At 40.7% G+C, this 26,828-nt stretch overlaps 1 protein-coding gene across 3 annotated transcripts; it reads right to left on the bottom strand.

The window, feature by feature from the left end:
- Window positions 1-3,216: 3,216 nt before the first annotated feature.
- On the bottom strand, window positions 3,217-22,192 carry LOC148038055 (amino acid transporter AVT6A-like). 3 transcript variants are annotated; one of them, XR_015688924.1, is made up of 6 exons: window positions 21,255-22,190; window positions 21,006-21,161; window positions 18,843-19,052; window positions 18,284-18,749; window positions 3,893-4,085; window positions 3,217-3,630 (listed from the first exon to the last, which is right to left on the bottom strand). XR_015688924.1 is itself a non-coding variant. In XM_087668417.1 (5 exons), the coding sequence occupies exons 1-5, from the start codon at window positions 21,643-21,645 to the stop codon at window positions 3,968-3,970; spliced, it is 1,077 nt and encodes a 358-aa protein (XP_087524543.1). In that variant the 5' UTR covers window positions 21,646-22,192; the 3' UTR covers window positions 3,739-3,967. The 3 variants fall into 3 exon arrangements, 2 of the variants coding, with proteins under 2 accessions (XP_087524543.1, XP_087524529.1); XM_087668417.1 differs by lacking the exon at window positions 3,217-3,630 and having other exon boundaries at window positions 3,739-4,085; window positions 21,006-21,107; window positions 21,465-22,192; XM_087668403.1 differs by lacking the exon at window positions 3,217-3,630 and having other exon boundaries at window positions 3,739-4,085.
- Between the last annotated feature and the right edge of the window lie 4,636 nt (window positions 22,193-26,828).

Below are 26,828 nucleotides of genomic sequence, written 5' to 3'. Positions count from 1 at the left end.
TTTGGTTGTATTATTTTGTGATAGCTAGGCTCACACCCATGCACATTGTATTATTTCACTTAGTTGTATTTGATGCACTTACAATTATTTTGTGAGTCGTACACATGAAAATCTGATTTCGATAGTCTAAGCTAGGTTTAATTAGGCTAAGGTAAAAGCAAAAGCCCAAAAAGTGTATAGAATGCCCAAAAAGATATGCAAATCCTAATTCATAAGGGGCCTAATCCTAGCCCTAATCCTATTGGTCTATAAACCTAATCATATATAGTGTGCATCCATGCTACAAAAGCTCTATCAGTGCAATTATTGAGTGCTCATTCACTTCTTCTATTGTATCATCTCTTGTCACCACTGATGAGAGTGAGGCAAAGAGTGAATGAGAGTTTGTGATTGAGTAAAGGACTAAGGATAGTGAAGCTCTATGTCTTCTTTTGCTTTTCTTCTTCTTCTTTTGATTCTCAATAAATGTTTTGAGTTTGAAGTTGTGTGGGGTTGTGAGATTATGAGAGAGAAGAATAAGACAAGATGAAGCCCTTATCCACCTTCTTTCTCTCTTTCTTCTTCTCTATCTTCTTTTCAACATGGGTGTATTTTGTGGTGGAGGTGAAGGATTGAGGGGATGTAACCAACACTTTTTTTCTCAACAAATATAGATTGGTTTTATTTCTTAGTACAATTGGTTTCTTTTGTAGTTCTACTAGTTATCTAGTCAATCTCAACTCTTTCCTCATAGCCTTTCTTTCTTGGTACTTTGCCAAACTCAGCACTTTAGGGTTTGTGGACCTCTTAGCTCCACTATTCTCTCAACCTCTCCACAAAGTAAATCATCTTCAACATGTTTAGGGATGACTGGGCTTCACCCAAAGTTGAGTTTCATGTCTCCCAAAACATCTCAAACTCCCTAGCACAACTCTCAATACTCTACTCCTCTCCTTGCTCACAAGACTCTATCCTTGCCCAAAGCTCAACTTGATTTTCCTTGCTTTTGAACTTGAACAAGAATGTAAATCTTGTACCCTCATACTCCAACTCTTACGAGGGGTGTTTGTAAACTTGATCTAGGCTCATAGTCATTAATCCAATCACACCCCTCTCCTTGCAAGTGATACTAAGTATTTGGAGCTTGTCATAGGGGGTTTGTCATGTCAAGAGAGTTATGTGGATATAAAATGACTAGTACCCTTATCCATATCTTCACTTATACATGATTGTACATTGTGTATATACACAAGCAATGTCTCCCTAGCTATAGGCCATTGCCATTTATCCTAACACGCGTCCTCCTCCTCCTCCTCTTGTAGTGCCAAGGAGCTTGCTTAGAGGAGCATGCTTGGACCGTATGAGCATCAGAGCTTCTCCCTCAATAGTAAACTACAAAAAGAGAAAGATGTAGCGATGAATGCAAACTTGCATATCTTGCTTTTTTTTCTTTGCTTTCTTTTTTTTCACGTATATGAAAGCAGTAGGTATGGATAGAGAGTGAGAATGAGAAGTAGAGAGATCCAAATGAGAGACAAATCGTATGAATCTTTCAAGTATGAATACTCATGGATAAACAAGTGTCTATCAATGTCCCATTAATGAGTAGGGAGAGCATAACCACAATCTAGAGTGTAGGCTAAACATAATCAAACAATATGTTTCAAACTTCTAGTTTGGGATGTTCATTGACTTAATTTATTCCGTTGATTTTTTTTTTCAAATAATTCGATTAACCTTGGCTTGGATCTTTTTGTTTAACCTATAACACTCTCAATAGAATTTGTTCCACTAGATCGAGGTGAATCAACCTCAACTTGATTTCTTAAGGTGTGGCAAAGGGATTTCTTATTGTTTTCCTTACTAACACAGTCAACACACTGACAAGCTAGTTTAAGGCATGGAAGGCCATCAACCAACTTGAGTCTAGAAAATTTTGACAGAGAGAGAGTCATAGTTAATGTGCATCAATAAACAATGCCAAAGGTACTCTAATAAGCTGTAGCTAGAGCTAAGCCATGGATCCTATAAACTCAGAGCTTTTAGCCTAAGAAAAAAATTGTGACATTAGATATAGGCCATTAGGTTGTATTTTACCTTGAGCTACCATTAGACCAATAGTTTTCTCAATAATCTCAATACAAGTATTGGTGAAAAAGACATCTCAAAGAAGCAAAACTAGTGTCTAGAAAGAAGAGACACACACACAAGGGGAACATAAAAATATTGTCTACCAAAGCAAGGTTTGGGTCTAAATTAAATCATCCCATGGCCCAATTGGCCCATGAGTTGTTACCACATCCAACACCTCCAACTATACGCCATTACAAGATGATTGATATCTTGAATTGCTGCCATTTGATTTGCAACTCCATTGTCCATGATCCAATCAATTGCATAGCTAGATGGAAGGGTGGTGTAGGCCTCTACTTGTTGAGACTCATTAAGAGTCAACTCAAATATATCCATCAAGCTCTTATCTTGTGGGTTCTCATAGGTTGCAAGATGAACATGTGGATTAAGGCCATTGATAATCCAACATACCAATAAGGCATCACTTCAAGAGGAACGTGATTATGGACTATGCTGGCTATCCTAAAGCTACACTGTCCACTAGTATCCACTAGACTCATGACAATCACCCATATTTTGTTGGCAAGAGTATCGCAACCATTATGCTTGCACTCAATAAGGTTACCATTACAAGATGGAACAAAGGTTTCAATAGGCGTTTGGGTTGTGTGCTTCTGGCCTTTGAGCAACACTCATCTTTAGAATGGTCTACCTTTTGGCAATGCTTGCAAAATCTATTCTTCTTAGGGATATTATGTCATCATGGCTAATTGGGGACTACTTGGTTCACATCACTAGTTTTTTCATCTTGTTATTATTCCCACTTCCTAGCTTTCCCTTTTGATAGGTGAATACCAAGGCTCATCTAAAGGGATATGGTCCTACCTCTAAAACACCTCTTCTTGTACATGCATATACTAGTTTGGATCAATCTCCATGGCACCTTGTGCCCTTAGCATGATGCATGTTTTTAACAAAAATAATGAATATTGTGCCTAATGTTTGTGTCCTCTTTCATATGGGAACTTTGGATCATTGCAAACCTCCCACTAGACTAGAAATTAGAATAATGGGTTGATATGTCAAAGTTCACATAAAATTTGGATTGGAAAGCTAGCATATATATCTCTATTCCCTTCATCTCAAGACTTCTCAATATTCTTCTCAAGATATGGCATAGATGCTTTCATAAGGGTTGACCTTTTCTTTTCAGTTCTAGGCCAATCCCTCAAAGAAGAGAGGGCAAGATTGGCTCAATGGGGAGTAGCTCTAACTACAATTGCTTTGGTGATAAAAGGATGAGACATCCCCTAAAATTGTTTTGGTGTGCTCTAAAATGCCAAGCTTTCCAAATCAAGGGTCAAGAATTAATCAAGGGCATCCATAGGACAATGCTAAGAGAAATATAGAAGACGCAAGGTGTTCAATACATAAACCGAACGGTGCATGCTTGCTTGTCTGTGCTCACAACGATGCTGCGCGTTTACGCCTTCGAATCTTTTGGGCATCGTAACAGGATCCTTGCTGAAGATGGGCATCCTCTCGATGGAACATCGCACAGGGGCACAATCACGATCTCTGAAATACGATGTCATCAGCGAGTACTTTCTTGTAAAGCAGTTTGTGCGATAATAATGACACAGCGAAGTATCAATAGAAACCCTGAATTCTAAATCAAGGCAAATCGATGGAGAGACATTTCACTACGTCATAAGAAAACAAAATAAATTCGACAATTGGCTGAACATGAGCAATTGGCAGTGGTGACCAGCGGCAGTAAGAATGAGAAACATCAGGCACCAATCACTTCTCTAGAGCAGGAACAGTGTGTTCTGCTCACCAGACACCGCGTGTTCGGGTCCTATTTGACCTGTCAGACCCTCTGAAGAATTGGCAGAATAGTCCAGAACAAAGCTCAAAAGAATATATCATATATATCCCCAGTCAACGCAATGGCACTTGACCCAGCTGCTAATATCACCATAAACCATGCCATCCATTTCTCTCCTCTTGACGCTATGTTGTGTGAATCCCTGTGTGTTCAGGAAATGATGAGTAAAATATATCGATGGACATCTAACAGTTGCTCTAATCTACCAAGCATCAATCCTTGTCTTTCTGATACAACCAACTCAATTGTCAATCTGAGAATTGAAGAAACACTCTCTTTGCAATAAAAGTAACCATATTTTGAGAACTGAAGCAACTCTTTCCATTAAAACTGAAATATTTGTTTCCACCGTCTAGACTCTTGCACAAGACTTTGCATTTCTTCTTTTTAAGTGAACTTATTAAATGTCAAGAGAGAGACGATGGAAGTCGTGTAACTTCGAGCCACAGAGGACCCAAAAAGTGAAGAATGAAGCTAAGGTGGGTTGTACACAAACTGAGCCACGAGTATGTCAAGAAAGCAAGTAGATAACAGCGCTGCATTATTAGTGCCTCGTCAAACAGGCAAATTCATACAGGTAGCACGCTGCATTTGGTCACCTTTGATTGACAGCTCGTCCTTCCCATCCATCCACACATGCATTCTGATCCTTCCACACTCTTAGCCATAGTTCACATTGGCCTTTCTATTTCCATACAGCACCATAAATGCATACATCAGAAATATCTCAACAAACAGTTCATTTAGATGTTAGACCACTCTATGGCTTGGTAAGATCTAAAATTGCCATCATCCAAGATGCGAAATACAAGCTAAAGTTTCAAATGCACCTTATATGAACAAAGGCTAAATATCCTGCATGCATGCCAAACTAGAGCTGCCATAAGAGATGCATAATCCATAACCACAAACTAAATATGGAAGGTACTCATACCATTGACGTGTTTAATCACCCGAGATGCAAACCTTGAATATTTGAATGTGAAGCACTACCTCCTTGCAATTCTTATTGTACATCATATTGTAGTGTAAAGATGGCTGATCATGACTACCTCCTCAAAATTGTCAGTTTATGCCACAGAGGCTCAAGTCTTAGAAAGGGTCGCATTCAATCCTCATTTGAGCATGAAAATCAAATCACATGAGATGCTTCAGCGAATCCTAAAGATTCTGAATGGTCCTTGGGCATTAGAAAAGGGCCCTTTGAACAAGAAAGGTCTACAACAAACAGTACTCTCAATAATAAAGGCTTTGAATCTTCAACTAAGAATGCCAATGTCCTGCGGATTATCTCAGCTTGCTTATAGCCTAGGAAGTCAAATGTTTGATTAGGTTAGATCTCTTGCAGGTGGAACTTCATTAAAGGCCTCCGTTACATTCACCTTGAAACTGGCTTTTGATAGCTCAAAGGTCAATAAACCCTCAATTTGCAAACACTAATCACAGTCTTAACAATAAAAAAATCAAATAAAATGCTCACAAACGAGAGCCAGTGTGCTCCTACTTGGCACAAAGTCACCAATTGGCCCCCAAAACTTGGCACCCCTCATTGAGCCCAATAATTCGGTCTTTCTTTAATTTGATGGAGAACTAGCCTTTATGGACTACATTTGCGCCCAACCATTGCTGGGGTCTTGTTCCAAGCTTGAAATTTGTGGGTGCACTAGTCCCAATCCAGTTGCGATTGACCAAAAAAGTAGGTCAGCCTGCAACCTCTCACAAAATCGGTCATGAACCAGTAGCTAATTAGTCCCCAAAACACAAGGGGCAAATGCTCAAATCTCTATCCACTGTCATCCTTGGCTCAGCCTTGCAAAACTCTCACAATCTAAGGCATTTCCCATGACAAAACTATCCAAGACTCGCTTTCTTTGTGGCAAAAGTATCTAAAAAGTGTTCTAAAGGTTGAGATCTTTAAGGAAGAGAGAAGATCTCCGCCCTTGGACATGTATTTTTTTTTCATGAAAAGGGCTGACAAATGAAGTGCAGGTGGCCAACAGTCTAGTTTTGCTAGGTGCAAAACAAATCATATATTTACAAGGCCTCTCAAGGCCATCTAAGGGGGATGAACAAAGAAGCCATGGTGGAGTATAATACTAAACGGGTTTTTCATCCCTTAGGATGCTATGGAAAGCCTGAGTGTCGAGGAATTGTTGCAGAAGCTCCCCTCAATACCTAGAGTCTCCCCTGGAGCGGCCCTCTAGGGTGACTTAGGGAGTGAATGATGAAAGGCTCTCAAAATTAGAGATCAGCTCGCATCAAGCCTTCCAAACATGCCACCCAGTGAGGTTACCAATAAGCTCCCCCACCTTGATTGCAACACAAGTAGGCTCCAACACCTACCAGCCAGGTAGCACCTCTAGGCCCACTACACAGGAACCAACTTCAATGATGAAGACTGTCACACATCTCCACTTGTAGAGCAGGTAACATCCCTAGCCAACTAAGTCCCAGCAAAAAGCTTCCCGATGACACACCTAAGGCTGGGCTCTACTCAACAAAGAATCCTCCACTCTCCTCTCCAACAACTATGCAGCCTCACATTACCAAAGACAGTGCCTCACAGTCTCTAGGGACTATTGTGGGCAATGCTAGCAAGGCCCATCCTATTGCATTTAAGCCAACCAACTATCGAATGCTAGACCCCCATGGGTCACTAACCAAAGGACAAACAAGATCCTCCTCGCCACCAGCTATCCCACATGCATCTCTAGAAAGTGCATCTGATGTCTGCTACATGAGGAGCCCAATCCATATCATCCTGCATTAAGTCCGTGCTGTGTAGGACAGGAAACAGATGAGGCAAGCTAATCCCACTCTCCTAGATCCTAGCCCAACTCATCAATCTCACCAAGTAATATATAGGTCAAGCTACCACAACTTCCATTGGAGTGATATGATTTGGATCCGCCTTCAATGGAGGTCAAGGAAAGCTTCATCCTGCTATCCTGTATCCAATGCTAACTTGCCTCCCTCCCTCCCTCCACTCTAAAGGTCAAGCCGCTTGTATGGGATCATTGTATGAATCTCCATCCAACTAGCCCCTACTCCCCTCATAATTCCTAGTGCCTGCTAAAGGATCTCCAAGTCTGCATCCATAGAAATATCTTTCCAAATCATCGATCTCCTCCTGGTAACATGGGAGCCTCTACTCTAATATCTTCTGCAAGCTCTGCTACACTCATAGCAAACTAGGAAGGCAGTGTGCTCCAATAGATATCAAGTCCCACTAGCACAAACTGTTGGGCTGTTGTAATATCGAAGTCCCACTAGCACAAACTGTTTGACTGTACGCCCTCTGCTCACCCATCTAAACCCAAGTGAGCTTGCCAAAGTCAGGATTTGTAAGAAAACTGACTGATTTATGCTGTTTGATATTCCAACTATGTTAAACACATCCACTACCAATCTTGCCCCCCAACATCGACTCATTATCCTCAAGAAATAAGGTTGTCTCACCTGCATGCTCTTAAGTCCAGCATCTTTGCCTTTTTCTCCTCGGGCCAAAAACCCCTCAACCCACTGACTCTCAGGCAAAGGAAGTAAGAAATCGCCTCTGCAATGAACAAGAAGAGGTATGGAGACAGAGGGCAGCCTTGTCTGACTGACTGCTCCAAATGGAACTCCACATCTTTTGTACCCTCCTGTGATCACTTTGCTCCTAACAGACTTGTAGAGTGCTAAGACCTTGTTGATCCACTGTCAAGGAAAGCCTAATTGGGCATGATACCCTCTTCAAAGTCCCAATCAACCCTATCCTAGGCTTTCTCAAAATCTAAGAGAAGCACTACAATCCTTTTTCCACTACGTTGGGCCCAATCTGCAATCTTAAAGTTAAAAGAATGTAAAGATATCCTCCAGGATGCTGTGATCCTAGATAAGGTGAAAACCAGCCTTCTTTCCTTGGCAAGGATGGTAAATGACCTGATTTATCACAAATAAATTCACAAAACTGAAAATGCACACTTTACCACTTAATCTTGGACAGCCAACACCTAATTGACCCCAACAACTGGTGCCCCTTGCAGTATTTCTTTAATTTGTATTACCAAAGTTTAAAGTGCACTGAGATATGCATAGATTGATTTCCTTCAATCCTCAATACAATAGCTGTCATAAATGACCAGCCACTCTTAGATTCCATTTTCCCTGTCTTGTCGCATTGTGCAATCAACTATTGCCCATTTCAAAGCTAATCCAATAACCCTAAAATGTCCAACCCTCTCTCAGCATGCAAAGGAAAGTTTGCCGAGTGGCAACCTTCAAAAAAAAAAATTGAGCATTAATTAATAAATTTTTAGAATTTAATTAATTATTCATTTGTCCCTTCCCAAGAACTAGCTAGTGTCCTTACATCATTCACATTAAATGTGAATGATGTAAGGAGGGATCGCCCTATCTTCTCCATGACCTTAGATGGGACAACCCCGGGTTTCTCCATCGGAGCACTCAATCCAAGACCATGCCCTACTGAAAAATTTGTCTATAGAAGTCAATGGCTAGTCAAATCACCTCCTTTGGAAAGACATAACTCTCCTATACTAATTCTGAAGACTACAAATTTGATACCCCTATATGCTTGGATCGATGAACCTTGAAGAACTCTTTGCACTTACTATCTCCTTTCTACACCTAGAAGGCCAGTAAAGTGCAAAAGGACAATTATGTCCTCCTAACATCTATGCTTGCTAAGGCAACTTCAGCACGCATCCAATCTCCATAAGAATCTTCAAAACTTGTATCAATCCCTGGATGGCTACCAAGTCATAGCGGAAAGCCTCTCCTCCTCTCAACACTATAGTCTATTACCTTGCTCATAGAGCCGCCTTGCATATCTGCTCAGCTCCCTAGGGCATGTGTCACCTCCTCTAGAACCCCTCCCTCTTAAGCACGATTGCTAGCTCACAACTGCTTGATTTATCTGTGCATCTCCCCATGCTCATAGGTCAAGTCCAAGATCTCACGCGAGTGCAACTCAAGGCCCGAGGCTTATGCGTGAATGCCCAATCTATCCCCCTTGAGAGATGCCCCATTTCCACATAGATCCAATCCAATCACTCCAAGATATTGCATTCTAGTTGCCTATAGCTTCAAAAAAAGTCCAATGAACCCTATGCCTACAAAAGATCGAGTCCCTCCAAACATCCTTAGTACCCACTACAAAAGAAAAAGAAATCCTTTGAAGCCTCCTACCCTCCATTTGCAATACCCTAGAAGTCCATCCCTTTGTTGTTATGATCCTCTTGGGTTTTTAGATTGCTAAAATCGCCTCCAAAAATCCAAAAACCCATCTTAGGCAAGCCATACATCACATCTAGCCAAACTTGCCACCTTCAATCTTTAATTCTAATACAAGAACCACCAATATCCAACCTTACCCACAAGTTCCACCTTGCAATGATGGTTCGATGATACCGTAAACTCAACTCTAATTGAAGTACAAACTACACTCTCTCATTGGATGTCGATTGAATACCCCCAATAGGGTAAAGGAGCAACTTCCCAATTGTATTGGCCTAAAAGAATGAGAGCTTAGGGCAACCTACAGCTCCTACCAGACAACCAACTTTCTAGAACCCAATGTTCCACTAAAGCGAATGCTATTCACATTCTAGGATACTAGTTGTATACCCATGGGGAGATTTTAGGGCTTGCCGAACAAATTCCTATTCAGTGTGGTCAAAGACAAGGAAGAGGCAAAGGTAGGTGCCATACAATGATGCTTGGCCAGGTGTTTAGAAGGCCAGCTCCACTCCCCATTACTAGCCTGTGGGCTTAGTAAAGAAGGGATGTTCCCCTTAAACCATGTAATGTGCCTCCATCAGTCAAGTAGTTAATCGTGTTAGTGTCAAAATTGAGCTGCTTCGGTACGAAACCACTCAATTTAGTCCAACGGAAGGTGTCATTACTATGTGGCATGCAGCATAATGCTAAGGCCAAGGACTGCTGGTCCAAACCTCCAATTAATGTCCAAAATGTACCACACTAACCTAGCACTCCCAACCACTATGATACATGCTTTGTTGTCATGCACATGTCCATACATGTATTGCCTATTGAGCCACTAAAATTAAGGCATGCATTAACACAAAATTATCATGCAACCAACCGGATGGTAACAAAGAAGGTTGTTGAGAACACACCATAACAACACTCCAAGTAGAGCAATCATGCCCTTTAAGCTCATCATCTTGGTTAGTACATGGGGGTGACTTAGGAGTAAATGAAGATAGAATAGAGAAGGGTTTGAGAGAGATACATGGGGCGTTCGTGGTCAAAGAGACCAAACAAGCACAAGAGTGAACCCCGTCTTATGTTGAGGATAGATATGCAAGTATGTTAGATCAGTTCACGGATAGACCAACCAAAAACTGCATTCGCTCCCTCCACTTCCCCCACAACATCATCAACTCTTAGTAACTGTTGGTGCTTGTAGGTTAAAGGGCCCATTTGTATCATCTACATTCCTATACACTCATCTTCACTTATCATATTGTGTTTATCGTGTTGTCCTATTGTTTGTACTCTTCACATGGGAGAACACTCTTTGCGATGTGTTAACCATCTCACTAAAGCAAACCCCTTCAGAGCCTATTTCTTCAGCCCTGATTTCCCCTCGTTGCAAGCTCTAAGCACTTCTTCCAATACACAAGGCAATATCTCAAAGAGAGATTATTATTCTCTCTCAAGAAGAATATCATGAAATCTTAAGATGGAGGGAACAAAGTCAATCAAAAGAAGCATGTCCGAGTAATTCTCTACTTCAAAAACCTTCTTGTAATACTCCTCTAATCCTTCAGCATACCATCCCAATGACCAAGTCTACAACCTGAAGGGAGATGCACAACAATCAAAGATAGAGGCTAATGAGAATCCACACTCGCACCTAACCTCCCTTGTAAATGCAAAGAAGCCTCATGCTCAAGCAACATACAATGAAAGTCTGACCTCATAAGGCATTGACCATACCATCAAACTCAGGAGGGAGCTTGAAGAGAATAGTCCCCACAATATGGCTTCATGAAGGGCAAACTCTGTGTGTTGAAGCTAATCCTATATTTGTGTCATCCAAAGAAGGAATGATTGAAATCATATCATTTGTCTCGAGCTAATAGTCTGAAGTTGACCATAGAGGTCCAAGGGCCACAAGTCACATGGTTGATGAAGCCTCGTACATAAACTATAACTTCTCCCATACTTCTATAGATGTCCTACTAAAGGTAACCACTAGAAGGGTTTCTCTAGAAACGAATCAAAGAATAGCAAAGTATGCATAGGAATCATCTATATCCTAAGTAAGAACTGCTTCCTCATAGTTATCTTCATTCCAATCATCTAGAATAGGAGAGGACATCTAGAAACATAAGACGGCTCCTAAGATGACATACCACAAGCGCTTTTTGCACAAACCAAGCTTTCATAACAGCACTCTCAGTAAGATAGTCAAGTCCCTTAAGCTTGTCATCAGTAGAGCAATATGGAGGTGCTACATAGGTGAAATGTAGAGAAGATGAAATAAGGCAAGGGAGTTGACAGAGATATGCACTTGTTGAAGCACAACCCAATACTGCAAGTCCAATTATTGAAGCAATACTATGCAAAAATACAAAGGAACAGATGTGAAGAGAGTGTAGTGACAAAAATGGGGGGGAAAAAAGCTAAAAATCAATTGCAGAACAGCAAAATGTCAGCTGAAAAGCCAAAAGCAGCAGCAAATCAATCAAAGTGGCAGCAAATTTGGCAAAACTGGCAGGCTGATTAGTAAAACGCAAGGCTGGCAGCAAAAATGCAGGGCTGCAATAGGCCACTTGGGGCTAGAAAACTATCGCCCATTGTCTGCACCATTACTTAGACCTGCCCAATGAGACTAGCAGCAAACACAAACTTCTGGAGCAGTATATGTGTGATCAATCTGAAAACAGCGACCAAACAAAGCTGGCAGCACCAAAACCAAGAGGCACATACTCTAATACCATGTCAAAAAAGTGTGGAGCAACAGAAGTAAGGCTGATAGAAACTACAATGAACACAATGAACAGAAAAGAACAGCAAGAACACAAGTACTCAAAGAGATTAGACTCAGGAAATGGAATCCATATACCAAGACTCATGAATGGTAAAATGGCATGGGCTAAATGTGCAGTCACAACAGAGCATGGATAGACTCCCTCTCTCCATGTTTTGTGGCTGGACTGCCTGTGCATATGGTAATATTTGTGTTTTTTTTGTTGATCTAATTACATGAACACACTTGCATTTTGCATGTAGCACCTCTTAACAGAGTACATATCCTAGGTGCCATGGTGGTTATTGTGGGTGATAGGACCTACAGCCTATGTGCATTTCATTTTTGAGAGAGTGCCATTTTTGCTGTCCCAACTGCATTTACTGCACATATTTATGCTGGTCCACTGGTTATTTTGTTGTATTTATTTTGGTCTATTTACAGGCTGCTGCTCCACTGTTTTCGATCATCAGATACTCATCCTACAACACACCTACATTTTGGTAAGCTCAATTAAGTGTCAAGACAGGTAGACAACAGCTGAAGAGGTCTTACCAAAGTCAAAAACATCTCAAATGGAGTGAGAATAGCTGAAAACATTGGATAACCAACAGGCTGAGGCTAGAAAACAGGTAATCCACTACTGAACACTGAGAAGAATGAATAATAAATTGAAAATGTGGTGAGCAACAATACCTCCAAACTCCCTCTCTCCAGGTGGATGTGATCCAATGCAACAAGAATGGAGTGGAGTATATATAGACTCTAGGGTGAGACCCAAAATAAATGACCTAGCCCTAAATGGACTGCCCAACTGCCCATAAAGGCGCCCAATAAAAAGCCTCATAAAAAGCCTAACACCCATGAAATGTACACCACTAACAAGCAACAGCTGAATGAACCTCCACTAATTGGTGATGTCATCCGAAAGCAATGTGGGCAATACTATGAGAGAGGGCTGAATGCTAAAAGCTAGTTGTGGTGATGATGATGGATCATGGATACACAAGCATAAACTCTATTTGTAGATGATTTCGGTGCATTTGACAAATGTGTCAAAAAAGCTATTTATTTTTAGTACTTCAGCATTAATTGATTTTAGGGGTTGTTTTAAGAACTAACAAAGGGTTATTGCACATTAACTGAGTGTCAATGCAAACCCTAATATTAGTGGCTCAACAACACTTATCATGTTTCTCTTGATCGTTCTGGTGTGATGGTCTCTTACACATGGGCACTTTTGGCCTTCATGCTAGGAAGGCTCTTTCCCCATGTAGCCACCCTCTGGGGAATGTTGCTTTAGTATCTTGGAGATTGTTCACTCTCTCTGTTGAACTAAAATATGCATTACTTGCTGATTAGCCTCTTAAACAGCCCCAAAATACACTAAAAATGCTCTTTTAGAGTAAAACCCTAAAACGGGGAGCGGTTCGAGAGAGTTCGGTGGAAACCCTAAAACGGGGAGCGGTTCGAGAAAGTTTAGTGGAAACCCTAATTTTTGGGGCGCCCTTCCACATCTATAAATAGACAAGCTACCCCCATTCAACAATGATCCTTGTTTGCAGGTTACACCAGCCCACACACCCTCTGCTGCTGTTGGTGCCTAGTTTCCAGCCTGCAGCCCGCCTCCATCTACTGTCCAACCATCATCGACTACAGCCACGTCATCTTCAGCCTGTCCATTGCTGTAGGCAACAGCTCTCAGCTGCTGGTGACTACTCCAAACTGTCCCAGACTGCTGTTCAGCTTGCTGTCCATCATCTCTAGGGTCAACCAGCCTGCGTTTTCAGCATTGCATGCCTTCACACTCCCAGACATTGTTTCAACCTGCTGTTTACAGCAAACTGTGCACAGTTTCCAGCCCCCGATCGGTGGTACACTGCTGCGTTTACCAGTTTCCAACCTCTAGACTACTGCGTTTTGGTGACCAGCCTGCTACCATTCACTATTCAACACTCCTACACTCCGACTGGTGGTCACAGACTTGGGATCCGTCTTCGGTGGACGTCACACTCCGACATTGCTCTGCCCTTGAGCACACTGTACACTCTTACATTCATTTACAGCATTCATTCACTTCAGAGTTGTGTTCTCTCTCTCCCTTCTTCTGTTTGTGTTTGAGTTTTGAGTTTTGTGTTTAGGATTTGAGTTTTGCCCTCTGTGTCTATGTTTGTGTCTGTGTTTATGTCGTGGTCGTACACTCTGTGTGTCCTCAGTGCAAACCCTAGCAGTCTTCTTAACACTCTCATGGTGTTTTGTGTCTACAATATAAGAGCTTTGAAGTTTGCGCCAAATGCAACAGTGGTATCAAAGCACCTATCTAATCGCCTCATCACGTCTTCACCATACCTTTAACTCATGCATCAAAGCTCTCACAGCATCATAGTGCCCTCGACATAGTTTTGCACCACACCATGGGAAGAGATAAAAAGAAGATAAGTAAATCAAGAGAAGAAAGGGAAGAGAAGCCGTAACAACAAACAATCCATTCCGTTCTCAATAGAACAAAAACAGCCATTCGTCAAGCACAGAGTAATTTTCTTGCACAAGCACTTGCTGCTATAGCATGCAATGAAGAGCATATTTTCTTTTGAGAAGGCTTTAGATAGTAAGCATTGGATGGCAACCATGTAGTTAGAATTGGATTCCATTGATAGGAATGGCACATCGACGCTAGGTGGCTCGCCTCCAAGCAAGCGTGCCATAGGCACAAAAGGGGTCTATAAGCTCAACTGCAAGTCAACTACAAGGCAAGGCTTATTACCAAAGGATATGCCGAGCATTGGCATGTGCATCAATTGGATGCAAAGACTACCATTTTGAATGAGGAGTTACATGAAGAGATTTATGTAATACAAGCTCCAAGCTTTGTTTCAAAAGGGTTCCAAGGCAAGGTCTATTGTTTGCATAAAGCCTTGAAAGGTTTGAAGCAACCACCTTAGATGTGCTACGAGATGACTCATGCTCACTTGATTACTCTTGTTTTTTGCAACTTACTAGCTGAGAGTGCGCCTTATGTTCGAAAGGATAACCAAATCTATTGTTCATATTGTTTATGTCGACATGCTGTTGACAAAGCTGAATGAGTCACTCATTGTAGCTTTAAAGGCCAATTCACAGCACGATCTAATAATATTACTGATCTTGGACTCTTGCACTACTATCATGGTATTTGGTTGCTTTAGTCGAGGGGGCTTTCCAATTATAGGGATGACTAACTCCATGACCACAGGCCATGGCACACCATAGTAGCCTCACCTATAGAACGTATCTCATCTCGAATTTCCAACTTGGCTGCCAATTTAAGTTAACATGGGTACCAAAATTTAAAAACATAAATTTGTTTAAATCCTTTTATTATATTAATAAGGTAAATTACGGGAAACAGACACGAGGGATGACCCTCCGGGGCCTTGGGCGCCCGAATGGGGTTTAGGGGAGCCTAGAATTAAAGAGAGTCCAGGAATAGTAGGACTCACCAACAAATGACGGCTGGCAATCGGATTACGATGAGAGTTGCTAGCAAATAACTAGGCAAGGCTGGGAGGAAAAAAAGGATATCGTGCCTTAATTCTTACTTGGTGATAGCCTGATCTTAAATCTATCTTTGTAAAGAATTTTGCCCCTCGTAATTGATCAAAAAGATCTTCCATTCTGGGCATAGGAAATTTATTCTTCACCGTTATTTTATTAAGTGCTCTATAATCAACACAAAGTCGCATAGAACCATCTTTTTTCTTTACTAATAAAATTGGCGAAGCCCAAGGTGAATTATTGGGTTGTATAAACCCTTTATCAAGGTTATCCTTAATTTGTCTTTCAACTTCTTGGTGCTGCGTTTCACTTAACTTATAAGGTGGTTTAGAAACAGGGTGAGTATCCTTATTTGTGTCAATTGGGTGTCCAGGAATAGTAGGACTCACCAACAAATAACGGCTGGCAACCAGATTACGATGAGAGTTGCTAGCAATAACTAGGCAAGGCTGGGAGGGAAAAAAGGATCTCGTGCCTTTTGAGTTATTCTCTTGGGAGTTCTCTTCATCTTTTCAGTCGCTTATCACCCTTGTCCAAAGCACAGCATAACCCCCTAACATCCCCATTTGGCTACTCACAACTAAGTTAGGTGTGGAAACTAGTCCAAGTCTTCTGCATGACCCACAAATGGCAAAAAATCTTAAATGGATGTGTGGTATTTCAATGTCAAGATACACCTAGATATCAATAATAACCTACTAAAAACTAAATTTCAAAACAAAAAAAATCATGTGCCAAAATAACAAGTCAATTGAGGAGCAACCAATTATATGCAAATCAACTAATGAATAGCACAATGATCACACCAAGTCCAAAAGTCGCACTCAATACAAGACAAAGATAACCTAAGTGAATGTGTCTAAATATATTATCCATTCATCAATCTTTATACATTGCATGTCTGGCCAATTAAGACAACCTTCCACCATTCCAAGATAAAGTATCATTCTACCACCACATAAGGCTTATATAAAATCCCCTTCCACTTGCAGCTAACTTAAATCTCCCTCTCTCTACAACCTCTTTAAGTCAACAACCTAGAACATCCACCAACTTGTTGTAAGACAATGAGTTTTCACTAGAAAGGATAATGAATAAAATATGAATGTCCCAATTCTTTTTGCATCAATGTTGTAGCCATTAGCTAGGTTAAATTTTACAAGCCTCTAACAATCTCTATCACTATAATATCTCTAAGATTAGGGTTAGGATTTAGCACCAAACTCTAAATAGTCATAAAAAATGACCGCTCCTATATACCAAACCTCTAACGATCTCTATCATTGTAATATCTCTAAGATTAGGGTTAGGATTTAGCACCAAACTCTAAATAGTCATTAAAAATGACCACTCCTATATACCAAACCTCTAATGATCTCTATCACTATAATATCTCTAAGATTAGGGTTAGGATTTAGCACCAAACTCTAGATAGTCATAAAAAATGACCACTCCTATATACCAAACAAATTCCCTTTTGGTATTACTTAAGATTACTAAAGAATGCTCCAAATTATATGCAGATGACTGGATTTCCAGCAATTTCTCACAACACAACTGATCCACCAGTGCTCAATGACTTTGTCACCTTTATTATTGGTCTCTGACCAACTTTTAACTATTTTGAAATCCAAATGAAAACTTCAGCCTATGAAACCCTAGAAACAACAGCCAACATTAAGCCCAAATTCCCAAAGATTTGCTTTGACAACTGCGTTGCATAATCCCCATGCAATCCCACAGTGTTACCCTCACAAATAAAGATTTTCTCGCAGCTAAACTATTTGAAATCGCTTTCTTCGCAACAAACTCTTACCCTAGAAACAACAGCCAACATTAAGCCCAAATTCCCAGATATTTGCTTTGACAACTGCCTTGCATAATCCCCATGCAATAAATCACTCTCTTCACGACAAACTCTTACCCTAGAAACAACAACCAACGTTAAGCCCGAATTCCCAGAGATTTGCTTTGACAGCTGCCTTGCATAATCCCCATGCAATCCCACAATGTTATACTCACAAATAAAGATTTTCTCACAGCTAAACTATTTGAAAATCGCTTTCTTCGCGACAAACTCTTACAAAAAGTGCACAAAGCTTGAGATCTTTGAGAACAAGAGAGAATCTTGGTCTATTCTGCTGTAATAACCTGTTTTGATTATATTTATATCAAAAATGAGCAGCAATACTTGTTATCGTTGGAGTCATGGAGCTGCCCAATTGATTCCCCAAGCTAAGAGAAGAAGAATGGCTGATGCCATATTCTGCATCCTCCATGGCCAAAAGAGAGAAAAACAGCAGTAAACTGATCAAGATCTTCCTCAGAAGCTTGGCATGGGCTGCCAAGAGGAGAGAAGAAGAGCTGCAAATGGCAATACGTGTGTTTCTAAATGCATCAATCCACCACACATCACATAACAATGGGGCTGCTTGTTAAAACAGAAGGGAACTGATAGGCATTTAAAAGCGGCCACCGGCTGAAACTTTCAATGTAAGTTAATTCTAATTGGTGACTTTCAATGGCACAGCATATTGTATTTAAAATTGATCCTGAACTAAAATAATTCAAAGTACCTTTCATCACCTACCATTATCACATTTCTGACATGTACATCTTAAAGAACTTGCTACACAAACTCAGTTGGGTCTTAGGTTGTGTATCTTTCTTTGCTCCGATCATTGCCAACACAGGGTATGAACAGAAATCAGAAAACGAGTTTAACATGTAGCACCTTATAAACAAAACACCCGGCTGTAAAATTTAGAAACTTAATCTGGATGGCCAAGAAGAAACTTCACCTCAGCACAAGCATTCCAGGAAATATATAACCAATGCAGATTGCTGAAGTAGATCCTGTAATTTGAAAGGCGTCCCAGATATCCGGAACAAATGATGCACCGAGATAAGACAGCACAATGAGGCATGCAGTCAGGATAAAAAATCGTCTTGAATCTCTTGAAATCGGTATAGCTCTTGGGAAAATAAGCCCATCAAGATTAAGGCGGAGTGAGAAGTGTAGCAAAGGGAAAACCAGCATAAGATGAATGGCGTAACCCACTCTAATGATATCTGAAAATACAGAACTATAAGGGATTCCAAGGTCTACATCAAAATTTGATAGTATATCACTCAAAGTATCATCACCAAATAAGAGATAACCAAAGAGACTTGTTGCCAAATATATGGTTGTGCATAAAATGAGGGATGCCTGAATTACAGGCCGAGAATCAGACGCCTTTTCTAACTCATTGAGTATTGGATGAACTGCAAAAACACAAGACAAAGTCACGTTAAATTTTCATGTATAATGCAAGAGCAACATACAATTTTTGCAATACCCAAAACATAGAAGTATACCACAATGATGGCAAATATATGCTGTCACTACAACTGGAACCGCAGAGAAGCAACTGAAGATTGTGGTAAAAGCACCACCGTCAAACTGTGGGACTAAATCTGGCAAGACTATGGTGCCATTAATCAGCTTGAAAACAGCAACAGCAGCTGTGGCAATAACAAATACAACAGCTAGTGCAACTGACAAGGCTGATGAAAGTCTCAACGAATCTGAAATCAGTAAGACCATACGGCCAGTATTAGACTTTAGTTTGAACCGACTTAACTTGATGCAGATGAATATTTTCCAGAAATGGTACTGTCATTGAGTAGAATAATAGACAGAATAACACTAAGTTTTTAGAGGGCACTTCACAAAGGCCCTAGCATATACCAAAACAGACTGAACAAGGAGCCAAATTTGCACATTCCACAATCACATGTGGACAACAAAAGTCCCAGCCAAGTCATAAAATAGAGCTTCAACTTAGATATCTAACTTACAAAAGCAAACTTGTGTCAATGTCACAGACTAGTCCCCAGTCACATAATTTAGTTAAAGGAGCTACCTTTGCCATAAATTGTACAAAAAGCAAATATGTGAAACCTTGATCGTCTAGTTGGCACTTGTAAAACCTGTGTTTGGATGTGATGGGGGCCTCAAAGATACACATCCTATAGAATGCTTGTTGAAACAATTAATTTCTGAAACATCAATGGTATTTTACCATCTCACTCTATTAATGTGCAACATATATGCTAAAATGTGCAAGAAAAACCTAAAACTTGGTGCATTCAGATTGTAGGCATTTGGGTTATTCTTGGCAAAGCATAACCACAACAATGTTTTGTGAATTATTGCCCATTTGAAATCTGCAGTAGACATACGACAACTACAATTTGATTTTTCTGCTTAAATTTTAATCTATTAGACTATAAGATAGATGGAAAGAAGAGACAGTCATCCACAATAAAATCACAAATAGAGCACCAAATCATCACTAAGCAGTCGGGCCCCTCCAAGGAAGGACAAAGTGACAGCTGCATTACCAGCAACACAACATCAACACTTCCAAACCAATCAACAAGTTGTGGGCAACAGTCAACTCCAAAAGAGGGGTAAAACCCTGCCACACCTGCTACCCCTGCCTGCTGCCCCTGTTATCGACTGCTCCCCACCTGTCTCCAGCCCCTCCCTACTCTGCCTGCCCACCATTCCCTACCCACTTCTTCACCCCCCACCTGCCAGCAACTGCTATTGCCCCAATGCCTCCTCCCCTGCCCTGCTCTGCTGTAGAAAAGGGCACTTTTATAGGCTTAGTAACTGAGGTAATACTGCCATAATTTCTATAAAGAAAACCACACAAAATTAATGGCTTCACCAAAGTCCAGTGCCATCATGGCAAGGGCTAGCCTGGTCAGCAGCCCCAGCTAAGAGAGGGCACCTCAGGTTGCAGCCTCCCATCAACATGGCCCCCGCAGCAGCAGTCCCTCCACAAACCCCCCCCCCCCCCCCCCCCGCGAGATGCACTCTGTCGTTCAGGACATGAACATGACTCCCCTTCTATACCCACAGACCACTATGGGGTAGTGGAAATCACCCTCTAACCAAAAGGCAAGCGCCATTGCATGGCCCCCAATCTTCCATCTTCTTCATCTTCACACACACTAAGTGTAAGCATGCTCGGCAAACCCTAAAGTAGCCCCATGAGCATACACCTAGCATCTTGGAACATGAACAACTTCCACTTCAGCAAAAGATGGGGTCCCAAGAAGCTGATTGTTCGGTAAGATTTGCAGCTGGCCCTTGCATGATCAACATCCTTCTTCTTCAAGACCATAAGCTCTCCTTCTCCCAGGCCATTAGAATTGGGAGAGTACTACTTGTGTCCATGGTTGGAGTGGAGGAGTATGCACTTGGGTTGGCTCGAGTTTACTATGCTCTGTGTGGGATCAAGGGACTATCATTGCAAGTATACCCTTATGGGTGAGGTCTAGATATTGGGTTCTTGCATTGCAAACACCTGCAAAGATGTGAGCACGTGCTGGTTTTTGCCAATATAGCTTAACTTGCAATTCATTGGTTGATTGTTCCAACTATTAAATATATTCTAAGAACGATGATAACATCTGAAAACTAAAGAGTTACACAAGGGGAAAACAATCAGGGATGAAGTAGCGTACCAACATGACGAAACGACACCAAAGGAACAAGAATAAAAACTGTTGTGAAAAGCATCACAACACTCCTGCGGTTCCACCATGTCTGACTCCCTGCCCATTCCTCTAACACACCAGTATGATGCACAGATGATGAAGTGGAGCCAGATAACACATCAGCTACAACAGAAACAAAAGCAGTTTTGATCACAAGAGAGCAACAACTCAGAAATTGGAAATGAATTTTAAGTTGCATAGTGCATAAACACGTACCAATTATTATAAGGTATACAACAAGGAGTCCAAAGTTGTTAATTATGATACAAATGTGCAAAAGAATCCGGCCAGTTTGTCCAAAGGAATCAGCCATGAGACCACCATATGAAATAGCTTTTGCAGCGTTTGTGTACTTGAGCATAAAATCAATTGAGACATTGGTCAGATACCCAACAAAAAGAATCAGAATAAGACCAGGAACTATACCGATTGTTTTCATGATAGCAGGTAGTCCCATGATGCCTGCTCCGACAATGCTAGTGGACAAACTAAAAACACCGCTTGAGAAAGAGGCAGCAGTGTAGCCATCATGGGGCTGATCCTGAAAGTCCTTCAAAGGTCGTAATAATTCCGAGTCTGTACTTGATAACGCCTGGACTGGGGCCATTTTTACTACCAGCTTATCACGCAATAAACTTAACTCAGAGGCTATCCACTTTCACCATGGCCAATCTTGTCTTTTCTCAGACTTCTACGTTCTTTTGCAGCAGCAAATTCGTGGTGCACTGGGTTGAGAACCCTACTGCGATCTCCCCCGTTCGGCGTGTTCGTTAACCGATAGTGTACCATCTGAGTGAAATTGGCTCTCTTGCAGAGAGTTTCGTAGAGAGACGTATATCCAGAATGGATGAGTGCGAGCGAGATGTCGTGTCGTCTGGGAAAAGGAACGCTGACGATTGCACTGGGATTACCTTGTGGACTGGATTTCACGTCAAAGTTGCATTTTCTCTGATGCGGCCGACAGTTTTCACCTGGTACTTGCCAGACCGCCACCAACAAGGAGAAGAAAGTTCCAGCAGCAGCAGCAAGGTAACCTGGGCCGATGGATTTTCACTGCATGGTTCGAGCAGAGGACGAATCGCGTGGCAACTGCCAAGAACCTCGTGGCGACGTGGAGAGTGTGAGTGGAGACTCCGTCTCACCATTGGCCTCTCCCACACACGTGCGCTTTTTCAGCCCACCTTTACAAAAGCCGAGTCCAAGGGAGCTTTTTCCACATCCACATGCCCCAGGGCCCACCACCAAGAACTTGCTTTTGTGGGAGTTGTGGCTCTAATGATTCAAAATTTCAGCCCATAAGTGAACCTTCCCTTACGATAGAACTTTGAGTTGTTACCCAAGGAGCATGAATGAGGCCATTTCATAGTACCTTTCTCATGAAACCCCCCCATTGTTAGGAAAGTCGTGCGATCGACAATCGTTATCTTGTCACATATTCACACAATCCCCTCTGTCAATTCATGGAAACTCCATTATCCTCAATTTGGCATGCTATAGGGCTTGCCAAAATGGTGCTTTGCGAACAAATTTCTCAAAACAAGGTTCACTCTACCACCATTAATGAGAGCGACAAAGAATCATGATTTGTGGCAACTCTGCTACATCTCAAAGGACCTATTACCCCTAAGCTTTGGGTGCTAACCTTGGTTCACCACCCAAAAAGGATTTAGTGCATTGATTGACAAGTCAATCCAATTAAAAATTCAACACTTTTCAAGCACGAAAAGGTTGACGAGATTGTGTTGAGAAATAACAAATGATGTATGCACCAGGAAGAGATGTCATGAATCCCATATGCACAGTGAGAAGAGTGGAGCAACCCAACTTCTAATAAGCATTGTACTTGACTATGGAATGAATACAATACCATGATGCTTTGTACTTTCACTTAGTGCATTGTCAGTGTCAATCTATTACACAAGATTGTCTTTATGAGTCCATGCTAATCTATCTTGGAACCTAATTCACTTGTGCAACAGGTGGTCTCTCTTTGTATATGTCAACATGAGTCTTGTCTTCATATTTCATCCTCCATAGCTCCTGCCATGCTCTGGATCTGTGTTTTTTAACATGGTATTAGGGCTCAACTGAGCATGGCATAGCTCCATACACTGCTCTCCTAGTCTCTCTTCACCTTTGGTCATCTCTATTCAGCTCACATCCGACTCATGACTCCATTTCCAACTTCACCTTCAGCTTGACATTGTGTCTACCATAGCCAACCTGCACCCACCTTTGGTTGAGCTCTTGGATCTCCTCAACCATAGCCTATCTCAACTTGTTCTCTTCAAGAGAGTTGTTCTCCAGCTTCAGGCGCTCCTCCTCGTCACGTCAAACATCAACATTGCGCATTGTAGGAGCCGGCATTGCAAAAATTCGCCATCACTGTCCAGAACCTGTGCCTCCTCTGGTTGTACTGTTTGTTCTCCTCCTGCGCTGCATGAATTCGTCACTACTCATGGGGTAAATGAAGCCCAACACCTAAGCTTTATTCTCACCAAATCTTGTTCTAAATAATCAAGTCTATGCTCTATTGCAGCCACGAAATCAGACGGGCCAGAAACCCTAAACTGAAGACCTCCATAGCTAGCTTTCTTAAAGCTTACATATTACTTCATTTTCTTCATATCCTCTCTCCAGCCACTCTAATTGCATTGAATTTGGAAGTTTCAACAAGACTTGGGATATTTTGAAGATTTTTTTTTTGAAGTCTTGTAAGACCTCAAGCAATAGCATCAACATTGCGGCTTCTTTCTTTGCCCCATGCTTCCTCCATTTGGCAAGGCAAGTACTGTCACTTCAATCTAAGTGTTTACTTAGTGATTTTATGAACAAGGAGGGGACTCAAGTTGAAGGAAAAGACAAGCATCAAATAATCACCATCAAGAAGGAAGAAGATTCAAGCTTAAAGACCAAACATAGTATCTCTTGATACTACAGAGTGTGTCTTCACATTACCTTGCACTTATGTCTCTCGACATATTGAAATACAACTCTTTTGCTGAATAATTGAAGCTTATCAACATGGCAGAGCTTGAGCAAATAGCAAAGTTTAATGGAGAAGGTTTCCATGCCTGGAAAGAAAAGACCATGTACCACCTCATGAGGAAAGACCTCGGGATCTCTTTGAAAATGATGAAGGTGATGTAGATGACAGGGAAGAAATTTCGGAAAGCGAGATCCTTGCAGTAACTCCATCAAAAACCAAAGAATGGAAGAAAATCAATAACAAGGCACTAGACATCATTGCCTAGGGACTAAGTGATGATGTGCTACATCATATCTCTGGCATTAGAGATGCTAGAACCGCTTGGGAGAAACTTGATAGGATGTTTGGTACCTAAGCAAAGAATTCAAATGTAAAATTACTCATGAAGTTTTATAAACTGGATATAAAAGATAGTGCTTCCATGACTATACACATTAACAAGTTCAAGAGCCTAGAAACCTAGCTTGCAACTCTTAAGAAGAGTATTGATGACGATGAAGCAATAGTTGTACTACTTGCAAGTGTAAATAAGGATCCATATGAGAATCTAGTGTCCACCCTAAGTGATGTTCCAAGTCTCTCACTTAAAGATATTGAGTACTCTCTTCTTGATAAAGAGAACAAACAGAAGAACAAGAATGCAAAAGATGGTATTCCATCATATAGGGAAAATCTCTTGTACACCAAAGGAGCTATTGGACCCAAAGGAAGAGGCCGAGGATTCAACATTGATAACAAAAATTGGATGACATGTCATTATTGTGGTAAGACTAGCCATATAGCCAGTGAATGTTTTCGCAAGAAAAGAGCACAATAGATGTATAATGATCACCACCAAAATCAATTCATGAATAAAGAAGAAGATGATGATGATGATGCTTCTGCTACCATTAACAACTCTGGCAGATTATTCTAAAAGAATTTTCATTGTATATTTCATATGCTTTTTTCCTTAGTGGATTTGCTCTGTAAAAACCCTTACCAAAGATGTAAAGTTTCAAGCTTTAACTTGATTAGGTTGCCTATGAGCTAGTCTGAAGGGGGGGCAAAAGCCAGCAAGTGTAGGAACTCATCATTTGAGGGGGGGTGTTGAGAAATAACAAATGATGTATGCTCCAGGAAGAGATGTCTTTAATCCCATATGCACAGTGAGGAGAGTGGAACAACCCAACTTCTATAAAGCATCGTACTTGACTATGGAATGAATACAATATCATGATGCTTTGTACTTTCACTTAGTGCCTTGTTAGTGTCAGTCCATTACACAAGATTGTCTTTATGAGTCCAAGCTAATCTATCTTGGAACCTAATTCACTTGTGCAACAATTGGTCTCTCTTTGCCTATGTCAACATGAGTCTTGTCTTCATCTTTCATCCTCCATAGCTCTTGCCATGCTCTAGATTTGTGTTTTATAACAAATTGGTTGGTTCGTTTAATGGCATTAATTTGATTGGTAACCACTATGGGCTATGCCATCTTCCATTGCCCATTGTGATTGCAAACCCAAAAGCCATGGGAACCTGTGGGTTTGAGAATGAGTTCCCAACATAGTTTCAAACCTAGGCTTTGTGGGAACAAGACCCAAGTTGTTGTGCTATAAGTCTTGTCCACTTTGTGAACAACTTTTTTCCAACAATCTCCACACTACCAAAACACTAATGAGAGAGACCAAGGCCCATGATTAAATATAATAAACACCTTACTTTTGATTAAATACACATTGTTTGTGATTACAATGCTACATATATTAGAAAATATAGACAAACAATAATACAGATGTATATCCAATGAGTTTACCTCTTAAACAAGATGCACCTATACTATATCATATTTGAGAGATCCTAGGTGACATCCATGAAATGACTCTAATTTTTGTGAAAGACCAAAATAAAGTAGAATTTACCTATCACTATTTTAACCAAGTGCGGTGCTTTGGCATGCATTGCACCAATGTATCAAGTATCTTGATTCCATCAATATGTAAGCTACCTACTCATCCTTTGTTGGCATTTGTCACCATACAATAACAAATTATTAACTTGAATATTGAAAGAAAAACAAATTGCAAGATAGAAGAGAAATAGAGAAGATATGCACTACATAAGATTGGGTAGAATCTCCCCATACACATGGGTGAGTACCTCCCCCATGCATGTATTTATAAATTTGAATTAAAATTTTGTACTCAAAATATATCAAGGCATCTTTTTGTTTTCTTGCTTTTCCTTTTCTTACACAACTTGCTTTTTGGAAAATAAATCTAACACATCCTATTCAAAATAGCTTTTTAGATTGAAAAATAATAGTTTAACTCTTTTAAGAAATTATACATCCAAAATAGATTCATTATGCACGTGTGTATACAAAGTCATTGCACTTATGAGTGCCTACAAAAATATAATACTTCCATGTTGTGTAGCATATAATTTCCAATAATATTTCCATGCTATGAAGCATATAATTTTCAAGCATTAAGATGCACATCCCAAAATAATAATTCTACATAACTGTGTTCGATAATCTGCTCACCACAACACAAACTTCCTTGTGATGCAAATTTGTGCCTTGGGATTTTTAATGCAAAGTCTATGAGATATATGCATTTATTAGATTGTCATAAGTCGAAGTTAGCACTAATTTTTGAATTCATTGAGATTCTTCCACAAAATGATTTCTTTACTTAACTAGATACATATAATATCGATTTTATGTTCTAGTTGTAGTTAGGTCATGGTTAAGGATTACTTTAAGAGCTAGAATTTTAGTATCTTCCTCTAATAAAGGAGGGTCATCAACAATA

The sequence above is a fragment of the Lygodium microphyllum genome, chromosome 3 (genome assembly GCF_053477565.2).
Source record: "Lygodium microphyllum isolate KBCC chromosome 3, Lygodium_microphyllum_v1.1.10, whole genome shotgun sequence".
NCBI lineage: Eukaryota > Viridiplantae > Streptophyta > Polypodiopsida > Schizaeales > Lygodiaceae > Lygodium > Lygodium microphyllum.
Note: the sequence above shows the minus strand (reverse complement) of the source record. Positions and strands in the feature narration are given on the sequence as shown.